The sequence below is a fragment of the Pelodiscus sinensis genome, chromosome 3 (assembly GCF_052426305.1).
Source record: "Pelodiscus sinensis isolate ZL-2025 chromosome 3, ASM5242630v1, whole genome shotgun sequence".
NCBI classification, from domain to species: Eukaryota; Metazoa; Chordata; order Testudines; family Trionychidae; genus Pelodiscus; species Pelodiscus sinensis.
The window spans coordinates 121,426,002-121,452,392 of NC_143054.1; the positions used below are offsets into that span (position 1 = coordinate 121,426,002).

Consider the following 26,391-nt stretch of genomic DNA (forward strand, 5'->3'; position numbering starts at 1 on the left):
TTCAGTAATAGCCATGACATATGTTCATAAGAGACAACTTCAGTAACTTTAGTGAAAGCAAGCATCCCAAGGACTCTCACGATGCTTCTGATACCAGACAACTTCAGAATCTCTCTGACATCATGACATTGAATCCAGGCACAAGATGAATTCCTAGATACCTCCTGTCCAAATCATAGTGACACAGGTATATCCAGTCTGAATGGGAAATCTATGCAGAGGGATTATACACTAAGGGTACATCTACACAGCAGTGTTATTTTGGAATAACTGAGGTTATTCCGAAATAACATAGTCCGCATTTACATTACAAGCAGTTATTTCGACATAATGAGCTGGAGGACTCCTTACTCCGACTCCTGTAACCCTCATTTTCGGGGAGTAAGGGAAGTTGGAGGAAAAGTGCTCTGCCTCGGACTTCCTGCTGTGTTGACAGCACCAAAAGCCGAAATAAACTATTTCAACTTCAGCTATTCAATTGACATACCTTATTTCAACTTCATCCCTGCTGTATAGATGTGCCCTACAGGAATTCAGGGTAAAAAGTTTAAAAGTAATTCAAGTAAGTGATTTAGGGGTCTATACCCTATAAATTTTCAATGAGACTTAAGCTTCTGAGTGCCCAAGTCAATTTTATGTAGTGCTTGTCCCAGATTATGAGAGAGCCAAAGTGGGTGAGGTAGTATATTTTATTGAACAACTTCTGTGGGTGGGAGAGACAAGTTCTATGTAACTCGAAACCTTGTTTCTCTTATCAACAGAAACTTGGTCCAATAGAAGATATTACCTCACTCTCAGTCAGTTTTAGATAAGACAGTGTGTCTGCAGTCCCTTTTTGTCTGGCTTGAAACTTCACATTTAAAAGCTTCAACTGTCATGAGACATTAATATGTCCCAGATAAGATGATGATATTTGCTTTTGATCCACTCAGTTCTTGTGATCTTAAGTTTCTTAATTGAGAGGTATCTTTTTTTAAAATAGTTACTTTGGTTTCCTTTTTTTCATACATCTTATTTTGCTCACTCAGAGTAGTGCACAGTTGCCCTCTAGTGGAGATCATTTATGCTATCTTTGTGGAAATATAATCCTGTATCTGAAGAAGTCTAATATTCTCATCCCGTTTTGAATCTGTAAGTTCTCCATGCTTTTTCAGTACCAGTTATCTGGCCATATGAAAAGTCAGTCCAAAGTGGCCGAGTTAAAATATCTTCATTATAACAGTCTTTTACACAGTTTCCAAACTCAAGTTTCTCAAGCACACTTTTATCAGCTTCTTTATGTAGAAAAACATTACTAGAATGAAATCTTCCTCAGAAAGGCATTTGCTTAATTTGGCCAGTTCAGAAAGTCATAGTAAATGAAGGATGATCAGCAATCACAGTACTCCCAATATTTTTATACATAATTTGATATTAAAGTTGCAAAAAAAAAGAGTAGAATGTCAGATCTTTAATATGAATTATGAATGTGCAAAAACATTAATTTTTCCTAGCACTGTGTAATATTTGTATCTGTTCTTTAAAGATCACTAAAATATTATGTTTAATTGTAAAGCCCACCTTTTTCTTAGATCAGTTAAGTCTGTTTAAATTCTACTTCATCACATGATTAATCTCTCGAGTAAGGCAGACTATTTCTGAAGTACACTCAGAAAGGGTACATCAGAAAGGAGAAGTTAAAGAGTAGCTGTGGCCTCAGGCTTGCTGCTCTTGTGAGGCATGCCAGCCATGGAGGAAAAGCCTTGAAAAGAAGAAGCCCAGTTGAGAAGAATATGCCTATGCCCCTGTGCTAAAGAGGAAAGAGTTTTGATAACAGATATTTTTCTCGTAGTCTAAAAAACACAAGAGCACTAGCCCACTGGGAGATGGACATATTTTTCCCCACTAGCTACTAGCAGGGAGATATACAAAAGAAGAGGCTATCCTGCTGAGTCTGCTGAACCTGGGGACTAACTGGGGAAATGGAACCAGTTGAAAGAGCAGCAAACTAAGGACCTATAGGTGGTCCAAGTCACAAGTTCAGTTCCTGGAGGAGACCTGGAGAACCATAGAATCCTAGAACTGGAAGGGACCTCGAGAGGTCACCAAGTCGTCATGGCAGGACCTAGCACCATCTAGAACTCCTACCTTGAGTAAGGTAACCAAGGGACTGCCTGAATCACAACTCCAGTCTCATAGGGTATGTCTACACTACCACCCTAGTTCAAACTAGGGTGGTAATGTAGGCATACCACACTTGCAAATGAAGCCCGGGATTTGAATTTCCCGGGCTTCATTTGCATAAGCCGGCCGGCGCCATTTTTAAATGCCGGCTTGTTCGAACCCCGTGCCGCGCGGCTACACGCGGCACGGGCTAGATAGTTCGAACTAGCAAGCCATTCCGAACTATCTGTACGCCTCGTGTACAGATAGTTCGGAATGGCTTGCTAGTTCGAACTATCTAGCCCGTGCCGCGTGTAGCCGCGCGGCACGGGGTTCGAACAAGCCGGCATTTAAAAATGGCGCCGGCCGGCTTATGCAAATGAAGCCCGGGAAATTCAAATCCCGGGCTTCATTTGCAAGTGCGGTATGCCTACATTACCACCCTAGTTCGAACTAGAGTGGTAGTGTAGACATACCCATAAGGACTACTGGGATGACCAGAAGAACAGTTTTGAATACAGCCCAGTTACTGCTGAAGAGGTTGGGCAGCAGCTTTGCAGAAGCAACTCAGTAGCCAGCTGGGAAAAAAAGCAGCAAGGAGCCACAATTTCATGGCAGGAATTGCAGTATTCATAGATTTGGGGGAAACAGGTAGGAGAAAGCAGAAACAGCCAAGATGATGGGGGAATAGAAGGAACAATCCTTAGCCATGTAAGCAGGGTCTCTAGGCTAGAAACTTGTGTCAGAGGCAGGAGTGTAATTGGTCAGTCCCAGTGGTCAGAATTGGAGTCAAAGACCAGAAGTGGTGGCTCAGGAGTCAGGAACCGAGCAGAGGAACAAGGCTGGAACGGACTGAAGCACGGAAGGAGCAAGGCAGAAGCTGAGCTGAAGCAAGGTTTGGGAACAAGACTTGCACTGGAATGATCACAGCTGTGGGTGTAAGCATTGAGCAGCTGCTGTCTTAATGTTACTGCTGGGCTTAAGAGCAGGTCAGGTGATGTGTCTCGGTCAATTAGATGATTTGGTCAATCAGGGCGTTTAGCTGTAGTGCAGCTAGCTGGTCCCAGGATCAACTGCAGACCCTGATTCCTGACACACAGAGGAGAGGGTGGGCCTGTGTTCCCCTGTCTCTCCCCCCAGATTAAGAGTAGAAGGGCAAGTTTTCAGATTGAAAGAGATCTGGAATGATACACACCAGCTGGGGGGCCAAGGCTCTGGCTTAGAGGCAACTAGACTTTGGGCTTTTCTTGTGTTGTGACCTGGACTCTGAGTTACCTTGAAAGGGGCATATCTCAAGAATGACCTGTCCAGAGAGCCAACCACAAGGTATAGGGAACCACTAGTAATCCTGGATAGCTGTTCTGCAAAACATCTTCTTCTTCTTCTTCTTGGACTGAGCCATCAATAGACGGATTTCATCTTCTATGAAGTCATTGGTGAGCAACTAAACCAATCCTTGATCGGCAGAGCCGATTACAGATGTCACATAAAAAGCCGCCATCCGCAGGTACTATAAATTCTTTTTGGATCCTGCGCTTTTCCTGCAATGCCTGGATATGCTGACTCTCAAAGCAATTAAGAACCTGTACAATGGTTTGTCAACAGGACAATCAGTCCTGAACTAGGTTTCCAGATCATTGGGAGATATGCCGCATGACTTCATATTGGCCTTTAAGATGTTTTTATAGCACTTATACTGACCACTGATAGAGCACTTTCCATGAGCAAGCTGGCCATAGACGACTATCTTTGGTATCTGTGTATCATCCGTCCTCAACATGACCAATCCAGCAAAACTATTTGTTCATAAGCATTGCTTCCATGCCCATGACACCACACAGTTTAAAAACCTCTGAATTTGGAATTTTGTCCCACCAATTCACATGGGCAATCTTCCTCAGACAACGCATATGGAACTGATCGAGCTTCAAAATATGGTGATAATATATTGTCCATGACTCTAAGTCATACAGTAGGACATTCAGGACAACTGCCTGATAAACTGGTATCTTGGTATGGAGTTTAATACCATGGTCATTCCATAGGCGTTTGGTCAATTTTCCAAAGGCAGTGCTGGCTTTGGCTAGTTCAGCAGATACATCATGATCCACGTTTATGCTAGAGGACAGTACACTTCCCAGGTAGCCGAACTTGTCAACAACCTTAAGGACTGTACAAACAACAGTAATCACTGGAGTGCTGGGCTCTTTCCAGACAGGCTGAGGCATAACTTCTGTCTTCTTGAGGCTCACTGTGAGTCAAAATGGTGAGCAGAAGTAACAAAGTGATCAAAGACGGATTACAAGCAATTAGAAACACTATCCCAGAGGACACTACTGCCAACCTGATAGCAAAAACATGAAGACAAAAAGCTCCTGTGCATCCTTCACTGAATGAGCCAGCAATGCACAGTCATCAGCAAACACAATCATAGAATCATAGAATACTTAGGACTGGAAGGGACCTCGAGAGGTCATCGAGTCCAGTCCCCTGCCCTCATGGCAGAACCAAATACTGTCTAGACCATCCCTGATAGACATTTATGTAACCTACTCTTAAATATCTCCAGAGATGGAGATTCCACAACCTCCCTGGGCAATTTATTCCAGTGTTTGACCACCCTGACAGTTAGGAACTTTTCCTAATGCCCAGCCTAAACCTCCCTTGCTGCAGTTTAAGCCCATTGCTTCTTGTTCTATCCTCAGAGGCCAAGATGAACAAGTTTTCTCTCTCCTCCTTATGACACCCTTTTAGATACCTAAAAACTGCTATCATGCCCCCCCTCAATCTTCTCTTTTCTAAACTAAACAAACCCAATTCTTTCAGCCTTCCTTCATAGGTCATGTTCTCTAGATTTTAATCATTCTTGTTGCTCTTCTCTGGACCCTCTCCAATTTCTCCACATCTTTCTTGAAATGCGGTGCCCGGAACTGGACACAGTACTCCAACTGAGGCCTAATCAGCGCAAAGTAGAGCGAAAGAATGACTTCTCGTGTCTTGCTCACAATACACCTGTTAATGCATCCCAGAATCATGTTTGCTTTTTTTGCACACTGCTGGCTCATATTCAGCTTGTGGTCCACTATAACCCCTAGATCCCTTTCTGCCGTACTCCTTCCTAGACAGTCGCTTCCCACTCTGTGTGTGTGAAACTGATTGTTCATTCCTAAGTGGAGCACATTGCATTTGTCTTTATTAAACTTCATCCTGTTTACCTCAGACCATTTCTCTAATTTGTCCAGATCATTTTGAATTATGACTCTATCCTCCAGAGCAGTTGCAACCCCTCCCAGCTTGGTATCATTTGCAAACTTAATAAGCCTACTTTCTATGCCAATATCTAAATTGTTGATGAAGATATTGAACAGAGCCGGTTCCAAAACAGACCCCTGCGGAGCCCTACTTGTTATACCTTTCCAGCAAGATTGTGAACCATTAATAATCGCTCTCTGAGAAGTTATTCACAAATAGTTGAAGTAACCACTTTAATGCGAGTCTGAAGTCTCTGGAGATTGAAAATACTGCCATCTGTTTAAAACTGAATAGGTATGCCCAATGTGCAGTCCTTAAAAGCAACTATTAGCATCATTGAAAAGTTGATGTTGAACAGGAGAAGAGCAAGGTCACATCCTTGCTTTGTACTGTTTGCTATTTGAAAAGGTGCTGATGTCTCTTCATTGTCAAGGATGTGACCAAGCATGCCATCATGAAGAGACTGAACAATGTGAAGAAAAAGCCTATGGTGTCACACTTAGCCATAAGGGGATGCCCTGACTGATGAGTCACTGTCCCACAGGAATCAAAGAGATCATTAAAGCTTCACTGTTTCCTAGCAAAGCTTTTAAGTTCAAATAAGTAATATAAGTGCTACACTAGTTCAAATCCACTCTTCTTATCAGAGAGCATATAGCATTACAAAGAAATACATGTATTTAAGCTATTTAATAACAGCAAATAAATTTACCACCAGACTACAATTCAGAACTGAATAAATAAAGCAAATTGTACATATCAGCGTATGGTTCTAACACAAAAAATTCTACATTGTATAATAGTTGAGGTTGTTTGTAGTGGGGTGGAGTGGCTTCCCACTGACCCCTGAGCCTTGGTAGGCAGCACCTGGCCCTAGCAACTCACCTGACCAGAAACCAGGAGGTGAGGCCAGGGATATAAAAGGCCTGCCAGAGGGGCCAGAAGCCTCCCTTGTGCACCCAAATGAGGAGCTGGACCCTGGGGAAGCTGAGGACAGGCCTGGGCCAGTGGGCCTGCTACTGGCCTATTGCCAGGAGAGTCTGCTTAGCTGGCCAGAGTGTCCAGAACGATGGTGTCCAGAGCACCTGCACTGGACCCAACTACAGCCCGAGGGGGAGAAAAGAGAGCCCAGGAGTAGTTGACCCCTGTTTGGCTGAGCTAGAACCAGGTCAGCACGTTGCGGAACGGATCCCTGTTGACTCAGCAGCAGACCACTGTGCTGCTGCTAGGGCCCTTGACTGACAAAGTGGAGTGGGTGGTCCTGCATCCCTCCTGCTACCCCAATTTGGGTGGCAATCTCCCCCCTCAGCTGTTCCTGATTAGTAGCCTGCATCTGCCAGACCCCCATCAGAGTAAGGGGACACATCTGGGGTTGTTGCGAATGGGACTTGTGAACTAATTGTTTGTTTGCCAGCCGCCTCGCCCTGAACCAGAGCCTTGGCTCAAACAGTTTCCTGCTGCCCCGCCCTGAACCAGGGTCCGAGCCTTGAGCTATTTGTTTGTTTGCCTACCACTCCACCCTGAACCAGGGCCTGGGCTTAAAATTGTTTTTCTGCTACCCCGCCCTGAACCAGGGACGGGCCATAGAATCGTTTATTTGGTTTCCTGCTGCTCTGTCCAGAACCAGGGATGGGCCTGAGGACAGTTTATGGGTTATTGTTGCCCTACCCTGAACCAGGGCTGGTGTTTAAAGACTATTATTACAGACTGCTCGCTGGGCTGTGGACTACCCTAGGGCTGGCCGCCATAGCTGATTCCCCACAAGAACTGAGTGGGGTATAGCGGGGCGGAGTGGCCGTCCACTGACCCCGATGGAGAGGAGCCCCTCCCCGTGCCCTGTCAGGTTACATTGCTCAAGTACAGCCATTATCAGTCTGAACATTAAATTATTAAATCACTCTTACACAGATTGTGTACTGCTTTCCTCACTATAGTGCATAAGCCCCTTACCATAATGCACTAAGTGACATGACTAACATCTGTTACATGTGGTTTGTTCTTTCCCTCATTCCTTTGCAATGGGGAGAATTGTGTGTGTAGTGGAGTGTTTGTGGGCTTTATTTTGTGTGTGTTATGCTCTGTGTGTATATTAGAAAAGTCAAGATCATAGAAGTGTCCCTTGCAATTAGAGGGGGAAAGTAGTGAGGTTTGTGATAGGCCTTACTTCCTGTGGGAGTTCATTCAACAACCTTGGACCAGCCCCCGACAAAGTTCTGTTCCTATCACCAATAAGCTTTACTATTATGATGGAAAGTTTTGATGGGCCCGTAGGTGTGGAGTTGTCGATCACTATTTCCAAGTTGTAGGTAGGTGAACTTTTAGATATTCTGGCTACTGAGTGGCTTGAAGGTAGCATAAGGACTAGACCTTTTATTTGATTTAATATATTATGGAAAGTCAGTATAGAGACTAAAGGTCAAGTGTGAGTTTCTTTGTGATAGCCTGTGTTGCTGAGAAGATATGCTACAACATTCCTTTCTGTTAAAATTTTCTGAGGGTGGATAGCTTCATGTCCAGGTATATTGCATTGTCGTTGCCCAGTAGAATGGAGACTAAGGTATGTATAATCAAGGGCAGGTCATTGTCCACCTGGATGGGATAAAGTGTCCTAGCCAACTGGAGATGATAGAAAATATAATGTATGAATGCAGCTATGTGAGAATTTAACATTAGCAAGAAATTTAAAATTCAGTTCAAAATCAGATTGTGTCGTATGAACTGCATAGCAACCAGCTAACTAGTTACAGAAAACATGGCCTTTTTCTGGTGCCATTCAACACAGATGTTTCATCCATAAGAAGTGTAACATACCAAAAACAACTCAACCGTTTTGTTTTATTTTGTTTTTGTTTTCCAGGGCTCTTATACTTGACAGTTCCTCTATGCACAACTTTTCCCTCCTTAATTGCTTTTGGCACGCTATTGGGATTTTTTGATGCTGGAAACTATGTTCTTTTACCTGTTCTCACTCTGGATTTGATGGGAGCAGAGAAAATGCCTGTGGCCTGGGGATTTATGATGGCTGTCCACACAATTAGTAGTTTTGGTCCACCATTTGCAGGTGAGTTGTCTACATAGAAAAGGTGTATTTGAGTGTGCCCTAAATAAAGATGCAATTGCATATGCTAGTATTTCAATGTTTTTTCCATATGAAGAACTATGTTTAGCCCTCTCTATATTAACAACTTTACTAACAATATTAAAGTGTTCTTACAATGATTTCCACCGTCTAAAATTTTTGATAAACTTAAAAAACCACAATGGTCTGGTAGCACTTTATAGACTAACAAATCATCTACATGTTTAGTTAGTCTATAAAGTGCGACCAGCCCATTTGTTGTTTTTTAAGTTTATCCTGTACAGCAGGGGTTCTCAAACTTTGTGATACCGCGACTCCCCTCTAAGTTGCTCACATCCCCCCTCTAAGTTGCTTGTGACCCCCTGGAGGGTCGGGACCCACAGTTTGAGAAACGGTGAGGAGTCCTATGGCACCTTATAGACTAACTGAAGTGTTGGAGCATAAGTTTTTGTGGGCAAAGACCCACTTCATCAGATGCGTGCTTCAGTTAGTCTATAAGGTGCCACAGGACTCCTTGCCGCTTTTGCAGATTCAGACTAACACAGCTACCCCTCTGATAGTTTGAGAAACGTGGCTAACAGACTAACTCAGCTACCCCCGCAGCTATAGTTTTTGAGACAGCCCCTCCCCATAGACCTAGAGATGATGCTGGAGGAATTAATAGTAGGGAGAGAAATTTAAAACTTCTTCAAGTTGATGCTGCCATACATATTTTTTTTCGCTCAAGGTGGATAATTTTTCTGTTCCTTTTTCTGTTGTGACTGTGACAGATACAAACACAGGGATATCTTGAGAACATTATATTTAATTTTATTAATATTATCTGTATATATGAAAAAGTCTTGAGACCTGAAAACTTCAAAGACCATGATATTGAGATAGGCAAGATGATAAGAGCTCATGGATTAGTTGAGACCTTTGTATTAATAAGTTTTATGTAATCATGTGTTCCTGGCTGACTAGAGGTGTCCATTACAGAATCTGGAATCACTATGGGGTGATTAATGCAAAATTCCAAAGACAATTGTATAAATATCCATCTTTATGTCTTGGGTCCCTGGGGATAAAGACAGTGACTGGTTTTATCTGTTTTCAAGAGGCTGAGACACTAAGTATGTTTATACAGACAGTGCTGCAGCTGTACTGATAAGGCTGTGCCACTGCAGTGCATTTGGTGATGTTCTATGCTGACAGGAGAGAGCATTCCTGTTGCAATAAATAACCCACTTCCATGAGTGTTATAAACTATGTTGAGGGATTGCCCCAAGCAAGTCTGTCTAATGTTCTAGCCTCTACTTTTTTACTTTCTCTGCAAAGATAACCATGTCCTAGATGAGTACTCCAACCACTTACTAAAGCATACAAAGGAGGCAGCACTTCATCTTCTAGCCATTTTGTGAGTTTTTCCTTTGCCAAAATGCCTATGAAGCAAAACAAAATTTTCAGGACTAAACAAAATGTTTCATTTGTCATTATCTAAACATTTTGAATTTTTAGGTTCAGTCAAAACTATTTGGCAAACTCGACGTGAGTTCACAAATCGTTTCAGTCTATCTGAAACTGCATTTTTTAGTGAATAAACTGTTCATCCAAAAAAAAAATCCCCCAGTCTACTCACCTGCACCATAGAGACAAACCTTGAAATAATGGGCTTTCAGCCCATCTGACTTGCATCCCACTGGACCCACCAGGGCATTTTGCAAGAGGCATGGGAAGTTTCTCCACAAAGTTTAGTGATTCATATATGCTACATAAATTAAAAATGCCTTCTCACAGGTGAGTACATAATATGTCTAAAATATTGAATGAAATAAAATAAAGTGTTTCAAAGGGAGTTTTAATTATTTTAGCTTATAGGCTTTTCTGTCTTTTCTAAGGCACTCATTACTGCATTATAGGATAATAAAGAGCAATATGAAGATAAAGATGTGCTTTGATGCAGGGAGAATACAATTACATGCAATTGGAATATTATTTGTTTCAGGATGGATATATGACTTGTTAGGAAGTTACAACCTTGGATTTGTAGTGCCTGGACTTTGCTCCCTTGCAGCAGCAGGTATTCTTGCTTTCATTCCACGGCTTAAAAATACATCAGTACAACAGAAGAAGAACATTATTCATGCTTCTGTTTGTGAGGTAACAAACTCTATCATACCTTGGGAGTCACCACTTCCTTCATCACAGGTAAACTAAAGACTGAATGCAGCTAAGCTAAAATAATCTTTCTATGTTTAAACTTCTTTATTCTAAGCATATAGGAACTGGTTTTCTAAAATGTACATGAAGCCAAAACAACTATTCCTGGGTGAATTCTTATCCGAAAAAATTAAAAATTGTTTGTACAATATTTTAAAATTATGCAAAATTGTGCATGTTTTACATGTCAAAATATGGGTATGTCTGCACTGCATTCCTCTTTTGAGAGAGGAATGCAAATGCAGCTGAGCAAAATTGCAAATTAAGTGCAGATTTGAATTTCCCACGCTTCATTTGCATATTTCCGTCCGGCCACTTTTTTGAAATACCCAATTCCGAAAAAAGAAATGCTGTCTAGACGCGGTTATTTCAAAAGAAAACCCTTCTTTCGAAATTACCCTTACTCCTTATAAAATAAGGTTTAAGGGCAATTTCAAAAGATGGGTTTTCTTTCAAAATAACCGCGTCTACACTGCGTTTCTTTTTTCGAAATATGGTATTTCGAAATAGCGCCTGGATGCGATTATGCAAGTGAAGCATGGGAAATTCAAATCCTCACTTCATTTGCAGTTTCATTCAGCTGCACTTGCATTCCTCTCTCGAAAGAGGAATGCAATGTAGAAATACCCTATAATCACACCAGTTTCAATTATTTTAGTAATTTGTTTCAAAATACCTGTCAGCAACTATGTATGTAACAATACAGACACACACACAAACAAATCAGGAGTAGAGAGTTAAAGAAACTCCTATGATAACCCTGTTTTGTCTGCCCTCTTCCCCTCACCCCGAGAGCCTAGCCAGGTGGCCAGATACCCACATCCCTTTTCCCCAAGAGCCCAGCCATGCACACACAGACACAGCCAAGACACTCATATCCTGGATCCCCCCAGAGCACAATTGCAGGACACCTCCTAGCCCAAATACTTGCACCCTTTATTCCCAGAGGCCAGCCATCGGGCACTCTCCAGCCCAAACACTCTCACCTCCTACCTCTCAGAGCCCAGTCATAGAGTACTCTCCCAACCCAGACTCCCCTGCCCTCAGCGCCCAGATGTAAGCTCCCCACATCTGCACACCATACTCCCCAGAGCCCAGCAGTGGCTCCCCCCAGCCCAAATATACCCTTCCCTCCCAGACCCCAGGTGCAGGTCCTCCTCCTTCCCCAGCTCAAACACTCCCATGGACTCTCTATCCTCCCAGAGCTCAGGGACCCAGAGAGCAAAACAACCAGATGTTTGATCTCAGGTTTGTGTGGAGTTTCTTGTATGTCACCCCCTTCCTTAAGGGCATGCTAGAAGCATCAGCAGCCCAGAACTCTCCTGCTCTGTCCTCCTTGCCCTGGCAGTGTCTTCTGTTTGGGAGTTCACCTCTACTAGGTCCATTGGCCCCTACTGAAAGCCAGCAGCACTGCTGTTCATTTCAGGTGGGAGGAAGGGGGAAGGAAATTATACACAGAACATTTGTTTTTGTGCAAATTCTGCATTCTGCAGTGGTGCAGAATTCCCCCAGGAGTAATAGCTAGATGGATGTGAGTAAAATATTTCTAACCTTCATTTAATGATTAGCACAATCTTATAATTTATTAATGTTCTTATCTTAATATATTCTGTCCAACTTAGTAATAATGTAATACTAATGCCCACTTTAAAAGTTTTGCCTATTTGAAAGTTTTTACAGGTTCTCCTGGTATTCCCCACTGGCATATATTAAAAATATTTCTCGAACAGGTACCAATTTTCAAACTGGTAGAAAAAACTGGGCTAAATTTCCCATTAAGGCAGTTAAATTATGGTTGCAGATAAATGGTTCCTTTAATTTCTACCACTGTACAATAATTTAAGGAAGATACCACTGTCATGCTATTTAGAGTGGCACATAACTGTGAGTGCCAGGTTCAGATCAGACTATCAGAAAACAGAGCAAAAACCCAAACTGGTGGAATATTATATCATTAGATTTCACCAAGCCAATAACAATTGTGGCTCCTGGATCACTCTGTCATGGAGTCACAGACAATCCTCTGAAGCACTCAGGCTTTTCTTATCATGCAGACAAATTGGATTTAGTGATAACTAGATCCCTGCAAATCCGTGAATATCTGCTTTAGAATTGCCAGTATCAGTATCCACAGATATGGATGCAGACATCTGCGGCTCAGTTTTGCAGATACTGATGCAGATAGAAATTTTGTATCCTAAAAACCTGCAAATTTGCAGATATCCTCTTCATATCCAGGCATACCCGCATCTGTGGGTGTGGATGCAGATATCTGCAGCTCATTTTTGTGGATACAGATGCAGATGCAAATACAAGTTTTGTCACATAATGGTCACATAAACCAAAAATTACACCACATCAGGTTATTCCCAAACCAAAGGACCAGTCACTTATACCAAATCAATTGGTAACTTTGCATTGCAAACCAAAGACAACATTGACAGTTAATGCTATAGTAAAGTAGCTAAAGCAAAGAAAAAAGAAATGAGAGTTTCTGAGAAGTTAAGCAAATAAAATACATTAACAGGCGAGTCAGAGTTTGCAAGTCCAGCAAGATAGTAGAGATGTCATAATCTCTCGGTTTCCCAAAAGCTTTTTTAGGTAATCCAGATGTTCCTGGGAATCTCCACATTGTATATGGTATATTTTCCCTAAAAGAGTCTAAAACAGTCAGACGTAAAGGACCTTTCCTTGAATCAGTATTTATAGCTTCTTCTCCGAAGATCCGGCTGAACATTGCCTTCATCCATGTAGATTTGATGAGCAGGAAATGCAGACTAAGGGTACGTCTAGACTACCACGTTTTGTCAACGGAAGTTTTGTCGACAGATACTGTCGACAAAACTTCCGTCGACAATTTGCATCCAGACACATGGAGTTCTGTCGACAAAGCAAGCCGCTTTGTCGACAGAACTCCGTAGTCTGGACGCAACGTTACAGGCAATAACACCTTCTGTCGACAGAAGTCTGTCGACAGAAGGTGTTTTGCCTCGTAAAATGAGGTATACCAGCGTCAACAAAACTGCGGAGTTCTGTCGACGTTATGTCGACAGAACTCCGCGGTAGTGTAGATGCTGGTATTGTTTTGTCGACAAAAGTCCACTTTTGTCAACAAAACTAGGTAGTCTAGACACACCCTAAGTCTGTGAATTTCCATTTTTTAACAGAATAGCCCTTGTTTTGAATATAATACTCTTCTTCATATTTCTAAAACTCCAATTGCATTTGATGGGGTAATTTAATTATGGGGATACACACGATGTAAAATCTAATGTAATAGCAAACAACAATCCTTCATAGTTTTCATGAAGTTTACTCATCAAGTGCATTCTTATCATAATACTAACACACCCTTTTGATCAAGAGATAATTAGTTGGGGGGGGATCTACATAGGGTAATGCCACAGCAATCAACAGGTTAGATAAGTGAAGACTATACCATTAACATTTCCTTTTAACCAAATTAACACACAAGTAAATTGGCCTGATTACATTACAATACTTCTATTAGCATATGAGTAGATTAGCTTGCAACCCTGTGCTGAGTTGGCACCAGGATAGACAACATCACAATTGCCATATGTATTTTACCTTTGAAAATGAAATGCAGCCAGAATATTGGGCAGTTGGCTATATTTTCAGTTTCCAGGCTAGTGAAGTGAAAAGTGCTGCCTGGTGTCACACAGCAGCCTCTCCAGTCAAAAAATTTCCATTTAATTCTCTACTGAAATAAATTACTGGATCCTGTAAACCTCATTTTTTGAGGAGTACAGGATCTTTAGAAAAGGGCTTTTCTTTTTGAAAGAACCGCGTCTAGACTGCGGTTTCACTTTCGAAATAGTGTTTTTCTAAAGAACGCCGAGACACGATTATGCAAATGAAGCATGGGAAATTCAAATCCTGGCTTCATTTGCAATTTCGATATGTCTAATTTACATCCCTCTTTCGAAAGAGGGATGTAGTTTAGACGTACCCTCTGACTCATGAGGAAAGGTATAGATAATACAGAAAATAATGTATTCTTTTTATATAACTCCATGGTATGTCCACATAATGAATACTGAGTGCAGATTTAGCCACCCATCTCAAAAATGATATATTGGATTTGGAAAAGGTACAGAAAAGGGCAACAGAAATTATTGAGAGCACTGAACACATTCCATATGAGGAAAGATTAAAAAGTCTGGAACTTTTCAGTTTGGAAAATAAATGATTATGTGGAGGGGATATGATAGAGGTCTATAAAATCATGAATGATGTGGAAAAAATTGAATAAGGAAGTGTTATTTACTCCTTCAAATAATACAAGCACTAGGAAAACATGAGCAGTCCTGTGGCACCTTAGGGTATGTCTACACTACGGGATAAGGTCAAATTAAGATATGCAACTTCAGCTACGTTAATTGCATAGCTGAAGTCGAAGTACCTTAACTTGACTTTGGTTAAGTACCTTAACACTCTCCCTTCAACTTCCCTTACTCTTCATGGAAGCAGAACTACCAGCATCAATTGGAGTGTGCACCTCAGTTCAAATTAGCGTGTCTTCACTAGATCTGCTAATTTGAACCTTGGAAGATTAGCAGCTTTGATCTTCTCTGTAGTGTAGACATTCCCTTAGAGACTTACAAAGGTATAGGATCTTGACCTTTTGTAGGTAAAACCCACCTCATCAGATGAGTTGAAGTGGAAATACAGAAAATCCAAGAGGCAGGTATCTGCTGTTGATGTTTCAGTTGTCACAGAAATCCTCCTGTTGCTAACTGTACATAAATCCTTGCACCCTCCTTCATAAAAAGTATTGCTTGTCAGTCACCCACAATAGAATAAAGATAGGGACTATCATTCAAAGAAGAAGTGGTTTCTTGTGCAGAAACTCAAGTTCTTCGAAATGTGTGATCCCTATCTGTATTCCGCTACCTTCCTTCTTTCCCGATTGCTGCCAATCTTGACATGAGATTTGTGGTAGACATAGAACTGGAGAGATGACTCCATTTATACCCTTGGCACAGAGGATGAGGAGACAAAGAGCATTGGTGTGAACCAACCTATATTACTAGCAAAAATCTTATGTTCTACAGGCAAGAAACTCATGAGCATCTAGGTGGAATATGGGTAAGTACCTCACATAGAAGGTAAATAACTTAACTTTCAAGATAAAAATGTTCACGCCTACCCTCCAAACCATCAACTGGAAAGGCAAGCAGTCATTCACAGACTTGCAGAAAACTTACCTCCGTGTTCCAATTTTCCCTCCAATTTTCTCCCATTTAGCTTGTGGGCTTCACCGTTTCAATATTAATCATTGCCTTTTGGACAGGTAAAAGGGGATAGAATATTTATGAAAGTCCTTGTGATATTATAGCAGCCCTATGGTGGGAAGAGATCCATTTCTATTCCCGTCTGGATGAGTCATTGATCAGAGCCCAGTTCAAAGATAAAGTGGAAATAGGCATTCTAAAAACTGTATAGTTCAACATATAGTTTTGTTGAAGAATTGGAGAGGGTTCAGAAAGGAGTTACCTGGAAGTTCTGCCTTACAGTGAGAGATGTAAAATTATTCTGTTTGGTTTATTAAAAGATAAGGTTACAAGATTAATTGACCACAAGTTACAAAGACAAAATATTGGATACTAGATAGAAGTCATAAGTGTTTTTTAACAGAAGAGTTAACTATTGGAACAAATTACCAAGAGATATGATGGATTTTCCATCACCTTGAAGTCTTTAAATCAAGATTGGATGTCTTTCTAAAATATGTATTCCAGTGTTCAATCAGAAGTTTCTGGCTCAGTGCAGGAATTACTGGATAGAAGTCTATTAGAGCATGTCTACACTACAGAGTTTTGTCAGAAAAACTACCTTTTTTTCTGACAAAATTTGAGTTACGTCCACACTGCAATTGTGTTCTTCCAAAACAGAGGTTTTTTTCAGGCATTGGCAATCCTCTTTCTAAAGGGAAGAAGCCTTTTTCTGAAAGAGCTCTTTCGAAAAAAGGCATATATGGATGGGGAAGAGGGAGTTCTTTTGAAAGAAGAGGAAAGAGGAAAAAGCACAGGTGCCCTGGTGGCCACTCCATCCATCGTAGCCACAGCTTAAATGCAAGATAGCATCCATTCAGTGTGGACACTCTCTTTCAAAGAAGCAGATCACTTTTTTGAGTGGATGCTGTCTTTCGGAAGAAATTTTTTCAGAATATCTTTTCTGAAAAAAGGTGCTTCTGAAAGAAGCCTGCAGTCTAGACATAGCCTTAGACTGTGTTATACAGGTCAGACTTAATGATCATAATAGACCCTTTGGGCCTTAAAACGTATTAACCTACAAACATCCCATTTTCTTAGAACTTCTGATATAATTTAGATATTTAAATGTATCGTGTCCATATTTATGTTTTCATTTTAATGTATTTTCTTACAGAGTCTAAGTGATTCATATGCAAAATACAGTTCTGTTTGGACTTCCATAGCAGACTTACCTAAAGTTGAGTATACTCCTATATCATCTCCAACAGAAAGCACAACAGAAGTAGAAATACCTCTTGAAGAAGGCGAGGCTTCAGATTCAAAAAAAGAAGCATATGTGGCTTTTGTAGATGTTGAACAATGTAAAGATGAAGACCTACATGATGAAGGCACAGCAAAGACAGAAGTACCTCCTGAAGAAGATGAGTTTTCAGGTTCCAAAAAACCTGCACATGTGGCTTTCATAAATGTTGAACAATATGAAGACAAAGACCTACTTGGTGAAGACACGGGAAAGCTACCTTTTGAAGAAGGTGAGGTTTCAGGTTCCAAAAAAGCAGCATATGTGACTTTTGTAGATGGTGAACAACATAAAGATGAAGTCCTATGTGATGAAGACAGAGAAAAGGTAGAAGTAGTATCTCTTGAAAAAGATGAGACTTCAGGTTCAAAAAAAGAAACACACGTAACTTTTGTAGATGTTGAAGATGAAGACCCACATGTTGAAGGCACAGCACAAATAGAAGAACCTTTTGAAGAAGATGAGGCTTCAGGTTCAAAAAAAGCAGCACATGTATCTTTTGTAGATGGTGAACAACATAAAGATGAAGTCCTACGTGATGAAGACAGAGAAAAGGTAGAAGTAGTATCTCTTGAAAAAGATGAGACTTCAGGTTCAAAAAAAGAAACACACGTGACTTTCGTAGATGTTGAAGATGAAGACCCACATGTTGAAGGCACAGCACAAATAGAAGAACCTTTTGAAGAAGATGAGGCTTTAGATTCAAAAAAAGCAGCACGTGTATCTTTTGTAGATGCTGAACAACATAAAGATGAAGGCCCATATGAGGAAGGCAGAGCAAAGGTAGAAGAAGTAGTACCTCTTGAAAAAGGTGAGACATCAGGTTCAAAAAAAGAAACACATGTTACTTTCAAAGATGTTGAAGATGAAGATCTGCATGATGAAAGCACAGCACAAACAGAAAAACTTTTTGAAGAAGATGAGACTTCAGATTCAAAAAAAGGAGCACGTGTATCTTTTGTAGATGCTGAACAACGTAGAGATGAAGGCCTCAATGATGATGATGATGATGATGATGAAGAAAAGTGATCAAGTATCACTACCAGTAATTAAATCAGTAGTATGAAAACGATGAATCTTAAATTTAGATAAAGCTATTCACCATCAGTAACAATTTATTCTGTTATACTATATCCTAGTTTGATGGAGAATTGACTAATATTTGTTAGATCATTCTTGCTTTAATTATACTGCTGTTTCATACTTCATATCTAAAATCAGTTTGTTGAATATTGTATGTAAAATTGTAAAATTTAAGCATTTTAAAATATGAACTGTAGTGGGATTAGAACATTTTAATATATTGCATGGTTTTAAAGAAACACTAAATATATTTAATTTTGTTAGCAAATTACTTATTTCACTACTGACTATCTCCTTTGGCGGTAATGGAGAGGGGTGAATGGACTGGTTAGCTATTCTTTAAAGAGAATAATGTTTTGCCCTACAACAAAATAAATACCACAAATCCACATCCAGCCACCAGAGTATATGAGGGACCACCAGTTCTGTTCATCTCCACAAGTGTTCCATGGAAGTATGTGAAGCTAAAGGTCCATTTATACCAGCTAGGGATCTAGCATTTAATCCAGGGATCTGAAAACACTCTGTTAACTATAATGTGATTATATTTGCTTTGGAGATAGATATCTTCTCTATACTTCAGTTTGTAACTAGACCAAAATACTAGAGACCATATTAGGAAAGGAAATTTAAATTTAGGAGTCCTGTCTATGAGGGTACTTCTACACTTCGAATCACTCTGAGCTCAAAACTTACATCTCATGGTCTCTACTCTACTATCTAGATAATGCTGTTGTCTCTGTTGCTGATGAAAACTAATGGGGAAAAGTCATGGCATGTAAATCCCACACAGGCACCAAACTATACCCGAGAGTGCTAGGAAAATCACTGATTGCATGGGGGGAGGGATGTCATGATAAGATGCAGGGAAAGGATTTAACAGAAAAGATTTTACAGAAGGTAAAGAACTGTACCAGGCCTAGCTTGTGGGCTGGAGTGAAACACAAGAGTGTGAGGATATTGCATTATAGCTGAGACTTGCCTGTGAGGAAGAGGGGTAGCAGCTACCCCCTATTGAGGCTGAAGATTTAGTTGTCTTTATATTTTTGTTGGATGTGTTAAAGGACTCTGTGACTGGATGGATTCAGATTCCTGAATGTGTCTGGAGGACCAGGTTATTTCTATGGCCTCTTGGGAAACAGGCACAGCTGCCACAAAGTCACATCCAGCCACCAGAGTGTATGAGGGAGCACCAGTTCTGTTCAGGAAGCAGCTGCAGGAGATAGGAGCCAGACTGGGATTCCTACATACACAGGAGTTCCATGAATGAAATAAACAAGGCCATATGAGTGTTTCAGTTAGGAGTTCACAAAACATATTCAAGGTAAAAAGAGAATAACCCTGCAGACTGTCTCTGATTTAAATATTTTCTGCAGTTGCTTGGGGGAGGTAGGTAGCCAGTGTACTTTTCAAAGGGAAAAGAGACACTCTCATCAACTAGATACATCATGTATGTTGACAGTGTACAACCATCCGATAAGCCAAAAGCAAGGTCTAGCAATGGGCCAAAACTTAAAGTTTGGAGATCAGGTATGAAGGGAACAACAGGAAAAATGCAGCATGTGTATAAAATTAAAAGTTTAATAAAAGCAATAGGGTATGTTCAACAGAATCTTTATTATTTGTAAATGATCCTGGCCCAGATCCACAAAGGCATCGCAATGCTCAGTGTCATGACACCTATCTTTTAGGTGCCCAGAAAATAATAGGAATGGCAATGTGATCCACAAAGCCTTGATCCTTCTATCCATGATTGCATATGTCTGTTCCATGTAGACGTGTGCATGCCTCGTACATCGTCAAAGAATGCTTTTGACTTCTGGCAAACATAGCAACATATGTGCTGGAATATGACAGACTCCACCTCAGGAGACTTCAGGAATGGCTAGTATCAGTGTATGATCCCCGTTGACATAGTCTAGACCCATATTTCTCAATTTGCGGGTCACAAGATGAGTTTAGAGGGGTTGCAAGTTCAGAGCTGACATTACAGGGTGGCAAGCAGAACAGTTGTCAGGAGCCCCACACCACAGAAGGGCCTGTAAAGTTAAATTACATGCTTCAGGCTCAGGCAGTGATGCTCAGGCATCAGCTCCCCCTTCCATGGTGGAGCTCAGGCTTCAGCTTGAAATATCTTACTTGAAAAATGTTCAGAAATTGCTTATGAATAACAGAAGGCTTTCAACTAGGCATACATACCTGGCCAAATTAAAACATTTGTATATCCAATCTCAACAGAGAAGTCTCTCTCCAAGGCAGACTTCCATTAACTACATTTTGGATTATTTGTTGCACCTAAAACATCAAGGCGTGACTGTCATGACTTGGACATAGGCAATCAGATCTAATGGTCAGAGCTGGAGTCGGGAGTCAGACTGAGCCAGGTACCAAGAGAGTCCAAGACAGGCCAGCAGACAGACTCAGAATCAGGAGCAGACCAGGTCAGGTTACCAGGAGATTGGGGACATGCACCAGGTTCCAGACAACAATGAAAAAGTGAAGTTGAGGACAAAATAGGGTCTTTCACAAGCAGGATCCACAGCAGAGACAGGCAGGCAATCTGTGATGTTGCATGGATAGTTTCCCTTCATATTTTCCTGGTTTAAGTACTGATACTAGCCAATCATTGGGCTGGGACTACCACTCAAATCCTGCTGGGCTGTTCTTCCGTCTGAGCCCTGCCTCAGAATCCTCCAATGGGAGCACAGCCTAATTCTCTTGGAATTATGTGGCGATGTGAATAACTCAGCATTCCTCAGTTTTCACCCCTTCCGGTTCTAATAGGTCTATTAAAGTACAGATGGCACTGGGTGTAATATTGTTTTTTCCACCCCCCCAAATTATCAGATTTCTAAAAGGGATGCATTGATTATACCCTCCAGTTCAACAACCTGTTCCTCCACAGAATCTTAGTCTAATGCTAACAAAGATAATGGGAACTCTATTTGAACCTCTTGTGACTTGCCCCCTATTCCATCTCTTTATGAAAATGGAATTTCTGGTTACAATAAACTTAGCAAGGAGAGTAAGCAAACCAAGAGACTTCTTAGTCTCAGAACCTCTTTTCCATAAGGTTTTCCATAAGGTTAACATTTACCTATGCCCTCACCCAAAATTCTTAACAAATGTAGTTTCCAGTTTCCATGTGACCCAGGCAATTTATTTGCCAATGCTCTTTCAAAAGCCTCATGTACACAGATGAGCAAAGACTTCAAGTGTTGTATGTGAGTAGGACATTGACACTGGAGGTGGGAGCAAGAGAAGTTGAAGAGCTGCTGACATATTGCTGTGGTTCTTTGGCAATACACACTGATAAATTCTGACTCAGTCTAAGGATGGCCATCTCTAATACCAGAAATGAATTTTACCCTATTGTTACAGAACAGAACATCTTTCTGCCCGTCTACTGTTCTCATTCACTTTTCTCTTGGGAATACTTTGATTTTCCTATATTGACATATAATAGCATCATCAGACTTGTGATGGGTATTATATTACACTCACCTCCATTTTCTGTCCTAAGTGCCTGTGAAAATATAGCCATAAACAAACAACTGTCTCACTCCCACAGTGAATTTCCCATTGCACACATTGAATTCCAGAGATTTGTGCACTGTGTGTTTTAGTATAAGGCTTTGTCTACACTTCTAAGTTTAAAACACAATCATGGCAGTGTTGCCATGGCAGCACTTGAACATGGCAGTGTGATTCCACACCAATTCTTGGAGAGAGCTCTTCCAGCACTGTAGGTAAACCATCTTCATGAGAGGAGTAGCTAACAACATAGAGAACCTGTTTACATTGATCTGAGGAAGTGGGTCTGGCCCACGAAAGCTCATCACCTAATAAATCATCTTGTTAGTCTTTAAAGTGCTGCATAGTCCTGTCTTTCGTTTCAGCTAGACCAGACTAACACAGCTGCATCTCTATCCCTGTTTACATTGGCACTATACAGCCCTGTAACTTGCTGCACTCGGGAGAGAGGGTGGAGGGATGTTTATTCACACCCTTGAGAGTGAAATAATGATAGAGATGCAGCCGTGTTAGTCTGGTGTAGCTGAAACAAAAGACAGAACTAGTCACACCCTTGAGAGTGAAAGTTACTCTACAGTAAGGTGGCAGTGAAGACAAGCCCTAAGTGCAGAGGCGACACAGCTGTTGATTGTGTGTGTGGGGCGGGGAGAGAGACCATACAATTTAAAGTTTCTGATGGCATACAGTGGGACTCAGGACATGCGCTTAAGAGCCAAAGGAAATCTGATTTCTAAAGCTACAGTTGACTACATGTTTTACTATACTATGCAATAACAGATGGAGGCTGTTCTAGAAGACAGCTGCTCCTGAGGTTTACAGACTGGGACTGCAAGTTTAGAAACTCTCCTTGGCAGCAGGAGACTTCTCAGCTTTAGGACCCTAGGGAAAGGCTGCTACCAGAGCTATCCTGTTCATAGGATGGTTCGGGGTAATGGCCCCAGGTGCACATGTTAGGGGCCTCTGTGTCAGCCTCCTCAATGGTCCAATGGACAGGACGCATGGGGCCCAGGCCAGTCTGGCATATTACCTGAGAGCTCCCCTGACTTCACTGTGGGAGCCAGAGCAACCCAGCAGCCTGCTTCACTACCTCCTACCTGGGTCATTCTGCTTCACCATGGTGGCACCAAGTGAAGCAACCCAGCCCCAGCCTGCTCTCTCAAGCCCTGAATTGCTTGTGGGAGCAGAGGGGAGCAGGATGGTACTGAGTCACTCTGCTTGCCACTGCCAAGGTGATGCAGAATACAGCAGGCTATGTTGCTCTGGCTCCCACAGTGTGGGGGGCCCGACCCCTGCTGCTGCCCTGCCCCAAGCCCCCCAGGTACTTCCCTGTGTTGTGTAGTTTGAGGGAGGAGACTTCAAAGAAAGGGTGCACTAGAGGTTGGAGGGGGCAAATCGGGTGGTGTGAAGCAGGAGTGAGATTTGAGGGAAGGGGTGAAGTTGGTAGGGGCTGGAAGAGGCAGGGTGAGGCCTGAGACAGGAGGGGGGTTGCCCTGAGTCCCCCTAAGGATGGCCCTGGCAGCTGCAGCCTGGGTGCAAGAGAGCTCAGGGCAGGTAAGGAAGCCAATGTCTTGGGGAGACAAGGGAAGGGAAAGAGCTGCTGCTCTCTCTTCCAGCACCAGCTGTAATTAAGGTGGCAGCTGCATGCAGGAGGGTTGTGAGTTATGAGAGTACCAGACTAAGCCTGCAGACAGCTGGAGCAAGGTCCAGCTGTGTGCAAGAGCAACATGTGATCTGAGTACCCAATGCCAGATCTGTATTGAGGGGGAGGGGAGCCAGCTGTTCAAGGGAGAGTGCAGTGCAGTTTCTAGGTGCTGATTATGGAGGCTGTTCTAGAAGACAGCTGCTCCTGAGGTTTACAGCCTGGGACTGCAAGTTTGAAGGGCTTGAACCCAGCTGTGTACTGAGGGAGGGGCAGGATCCATTGTATGCTCAGGAAGTGAGCTGAGGACAGGTGCAGACTGTGCTGTGGATGCTACCCAGAGCAGGTGCAAGTGCTGGCTCCTCTGCAACATGGTGAAGAAGCCCAGTGCCCCACAACCAAGTGCCCTGTCTGCCAGAAGATCTGTGGAAGTTTTAGCAAGTCCAGGCTTATGCGAGGACAAAAAATGACATTGTCTCAAACAAGAGTAAGCCCCCGGCCTCTGCTCTGTGCAGGCGTCAGGTCTTTCCAGCAGATATAAACTCTGGCAAAAAGTTGGGTGTGGGGATATATGAATCAGAATGCCCTCCCATACATTGCCTCTGTAAGTGAAGTACAATTTATAAAGCACCGTGGGATGAAAGGCCATGTATAACCATCACTTTCAGAAATCTTGTAGCATCAGTAGCCTTAAGATTTTGTCATGGTTATAAAAATTCACAGGAGCCCATGACCTCTTTGTGACTTTACTAGGAATAACAGGGGAGCAAAGAGGAATGACAACTGGAAGTCCAAGAGAGAATGATGCACAGCTCTGGTTCTGTCTGAAGCTGTATGGCAGGGACACATAGCCCCAGCCCTGGCTGCATCCATGGGGTGAAGTGAGGGGGCACAGCCCCTGCTCCAACTGTGACTAGGTTGGGAAGGAGAGAGATTGATCCTGGCAAAACCCCAGGGGGGTGTACATGGTAATGATGGCACACGGGAAGCTGTTAGGCAGCATGCAATCCTCCTGGCTCCAACCCCCGCCACGGAACATGGGCACCCAGCCCCAGTCGCTGACAGCTGAAACCGAAAACATCACCGAGGTCCAGTGAAGTCCCGGAATCCGTGTCCCCGTGACTAAATGAACATAAGAAGAACATAAGAACGGCCGTACTGGGTCAGACCAAAGGTCCTTCTAGCCCAGTATCCTGTCTGCTGACAGTGGCCAGCACCAGGTGCCCCAGAGAGGGTGGACCGAAGACACAATCAAGCGATTTGTCTTCTGCCATCTCTCTCCAGCCTCTGACAAACAGAGGCCAACGACACCATTTTATCCCCTGGCTAATAGCCTTTTATGGACCTAACTTCCATGAAATTATCTAGCTTCTCTTTAAACTCTATTATAGTCCTAGCCTTCACAGCCTCCTCTGGCAAGGAGTTCCACAGGTTGACCACATGCTGTGTAAAGAAGAACTTTCTTTTATTAGTTTTAAACCTGCTACCCATTAATTTCATTTGGTGTCCTCTAGTTCTTCTATTTAGGGAACTAATAAATAACTTTTCTTTATCGGCCCTCTCCACACCACTCAGGATTTTATAGACCTCTATCATATCCCCCCTCAGTCTCCTCTTTTCTAAACTGAAAAGTTCCAGTCGTTTTAACCTCTCCTCATATGGGACCCGTTCCAAACCCCTACTCATTTTAGTTGCCCTTTTCTGAACCCTTTCTAAGGCCAAAATATCTTTTTTGAGGTGAGGAGACCACATCTGTACACAGTATTCAAGATGTGGGCGTACCATAGTTTTATACAGGGCAGTAAAATATTCTGGGTCTTATTTTCAATCCCTTTCCTAATAATTCCTAGCATCCTATTTGCCTTTTTGACCGCCACTGCACACTGCGTGGAAGTTTTCAGAGAACTGTCCACGATAACTCCAAGATCTCTTTCCTGATTTGTCTTAGCCAAATTTGCCCCCATCATACTGTACCTATAGTTGGGGTTATTTTTCCCGATGTGCATTACTTTACACTTATCCACATTAAATTTCATTTGCCATTTTGTTGCCCATTCACTCAGTTTGGTGAGATCTTCTTGGAGTCCCTCACAGTCTGCTTCTGTCTTGACTATCCTAAACAGTTTGGTATCATCTGCAAACTTTACCACCTCAGTGTTTACCCCTTTCTCCAGATCATTTATGAATAAGTTGAAAAGGATTGGTCCCAGGACTGACCCTTGGGAGACACCACTAGTTACCCCTCTCCAATCTGAAAATTTACCATTTATTCCTACCCTTTGTTTCCTGTCTTTTAACCAGTTGCAATCCAAGAAAGGACCTTCCCACTTATCCCATGGCCATGTAATTTACACAAGAGCCTTTGGTGAGGGACCTTGTCAAAGGCTTTCTGAAAATCAAAGTATACTATATCTACTGGATCCCCCTTATCCGCATGCTTGTTAACCCCTTCAAAGAACTCTAATAGATTAGTAAGACAGGATTTCCCTTTACAGAAACCATGTTGACTTTTGTCCAACAAATTATGTTCTTCTACATGCTTCACAATTTTATTCTTTGGCATCCTTAATCACCAGGAGCTCTGGTTCAAAGTGGTTCATAAAGCTCGCAGGGCCCTACGAGAAGAGAAACATGCAGCTGGCACCCGGATCTCTGCCCCCTCCGAACATTCCCATGGCTCTTCGATGTGCACCCAGAGCCAATGGGTCAGGTGGCAGCGCAGCATCCCTGCCCACGTGCAGCATGCCCTGCCCGCAGCCTCACATGCTTCTTGTGCCCGGGGTGGTGAAAGGCCACAGAGCTGAACGGCTCTTCCCGAGGACAGCGGGGTGCTGTGCCAGCAGCAGGGATCTGTGCCCTGCAGTGAGCGGCTTCTTGTGTGTGAGGAGGGGGGGGGGGGGCGCTCTGGGCAGCGCCTCTGGAG

General features: G+C 42.4%; 1 protein-coding gene across 1 annotated transcript in view; it reads left to right on the forward strand.

The window, feature by feature from the left end:
* The window catches only part of LOC102455633 (monocarboxylate transporter 10-like), a 41,843-nt gene extending 21,946 nt beyond the window's left edge, over positions 1–19,897 (forward strand). Inside the window, exons 7-9 of the mRNA XM_075924632.2 lie at positions 8,252–8,455; positions 10,458–10,660; positions 17,087–19,897. Coding sequence (XP_075780747.1) covers positions 8,252–8,455; positions 10,458–10,660; positions 17,087–18,241 — 1,562 coding nt within the window. The 3' untranslated portion in view covers positions 18,242–19,897. The remainder of the gene's footprint in view (positions 1–8,251; positions 8,456–10,457; positions 10,661–17,086) is intronic.
* The last annotated feature ends 6,494 nt before the right edge of the window (positions 19,898–26,391 follow it).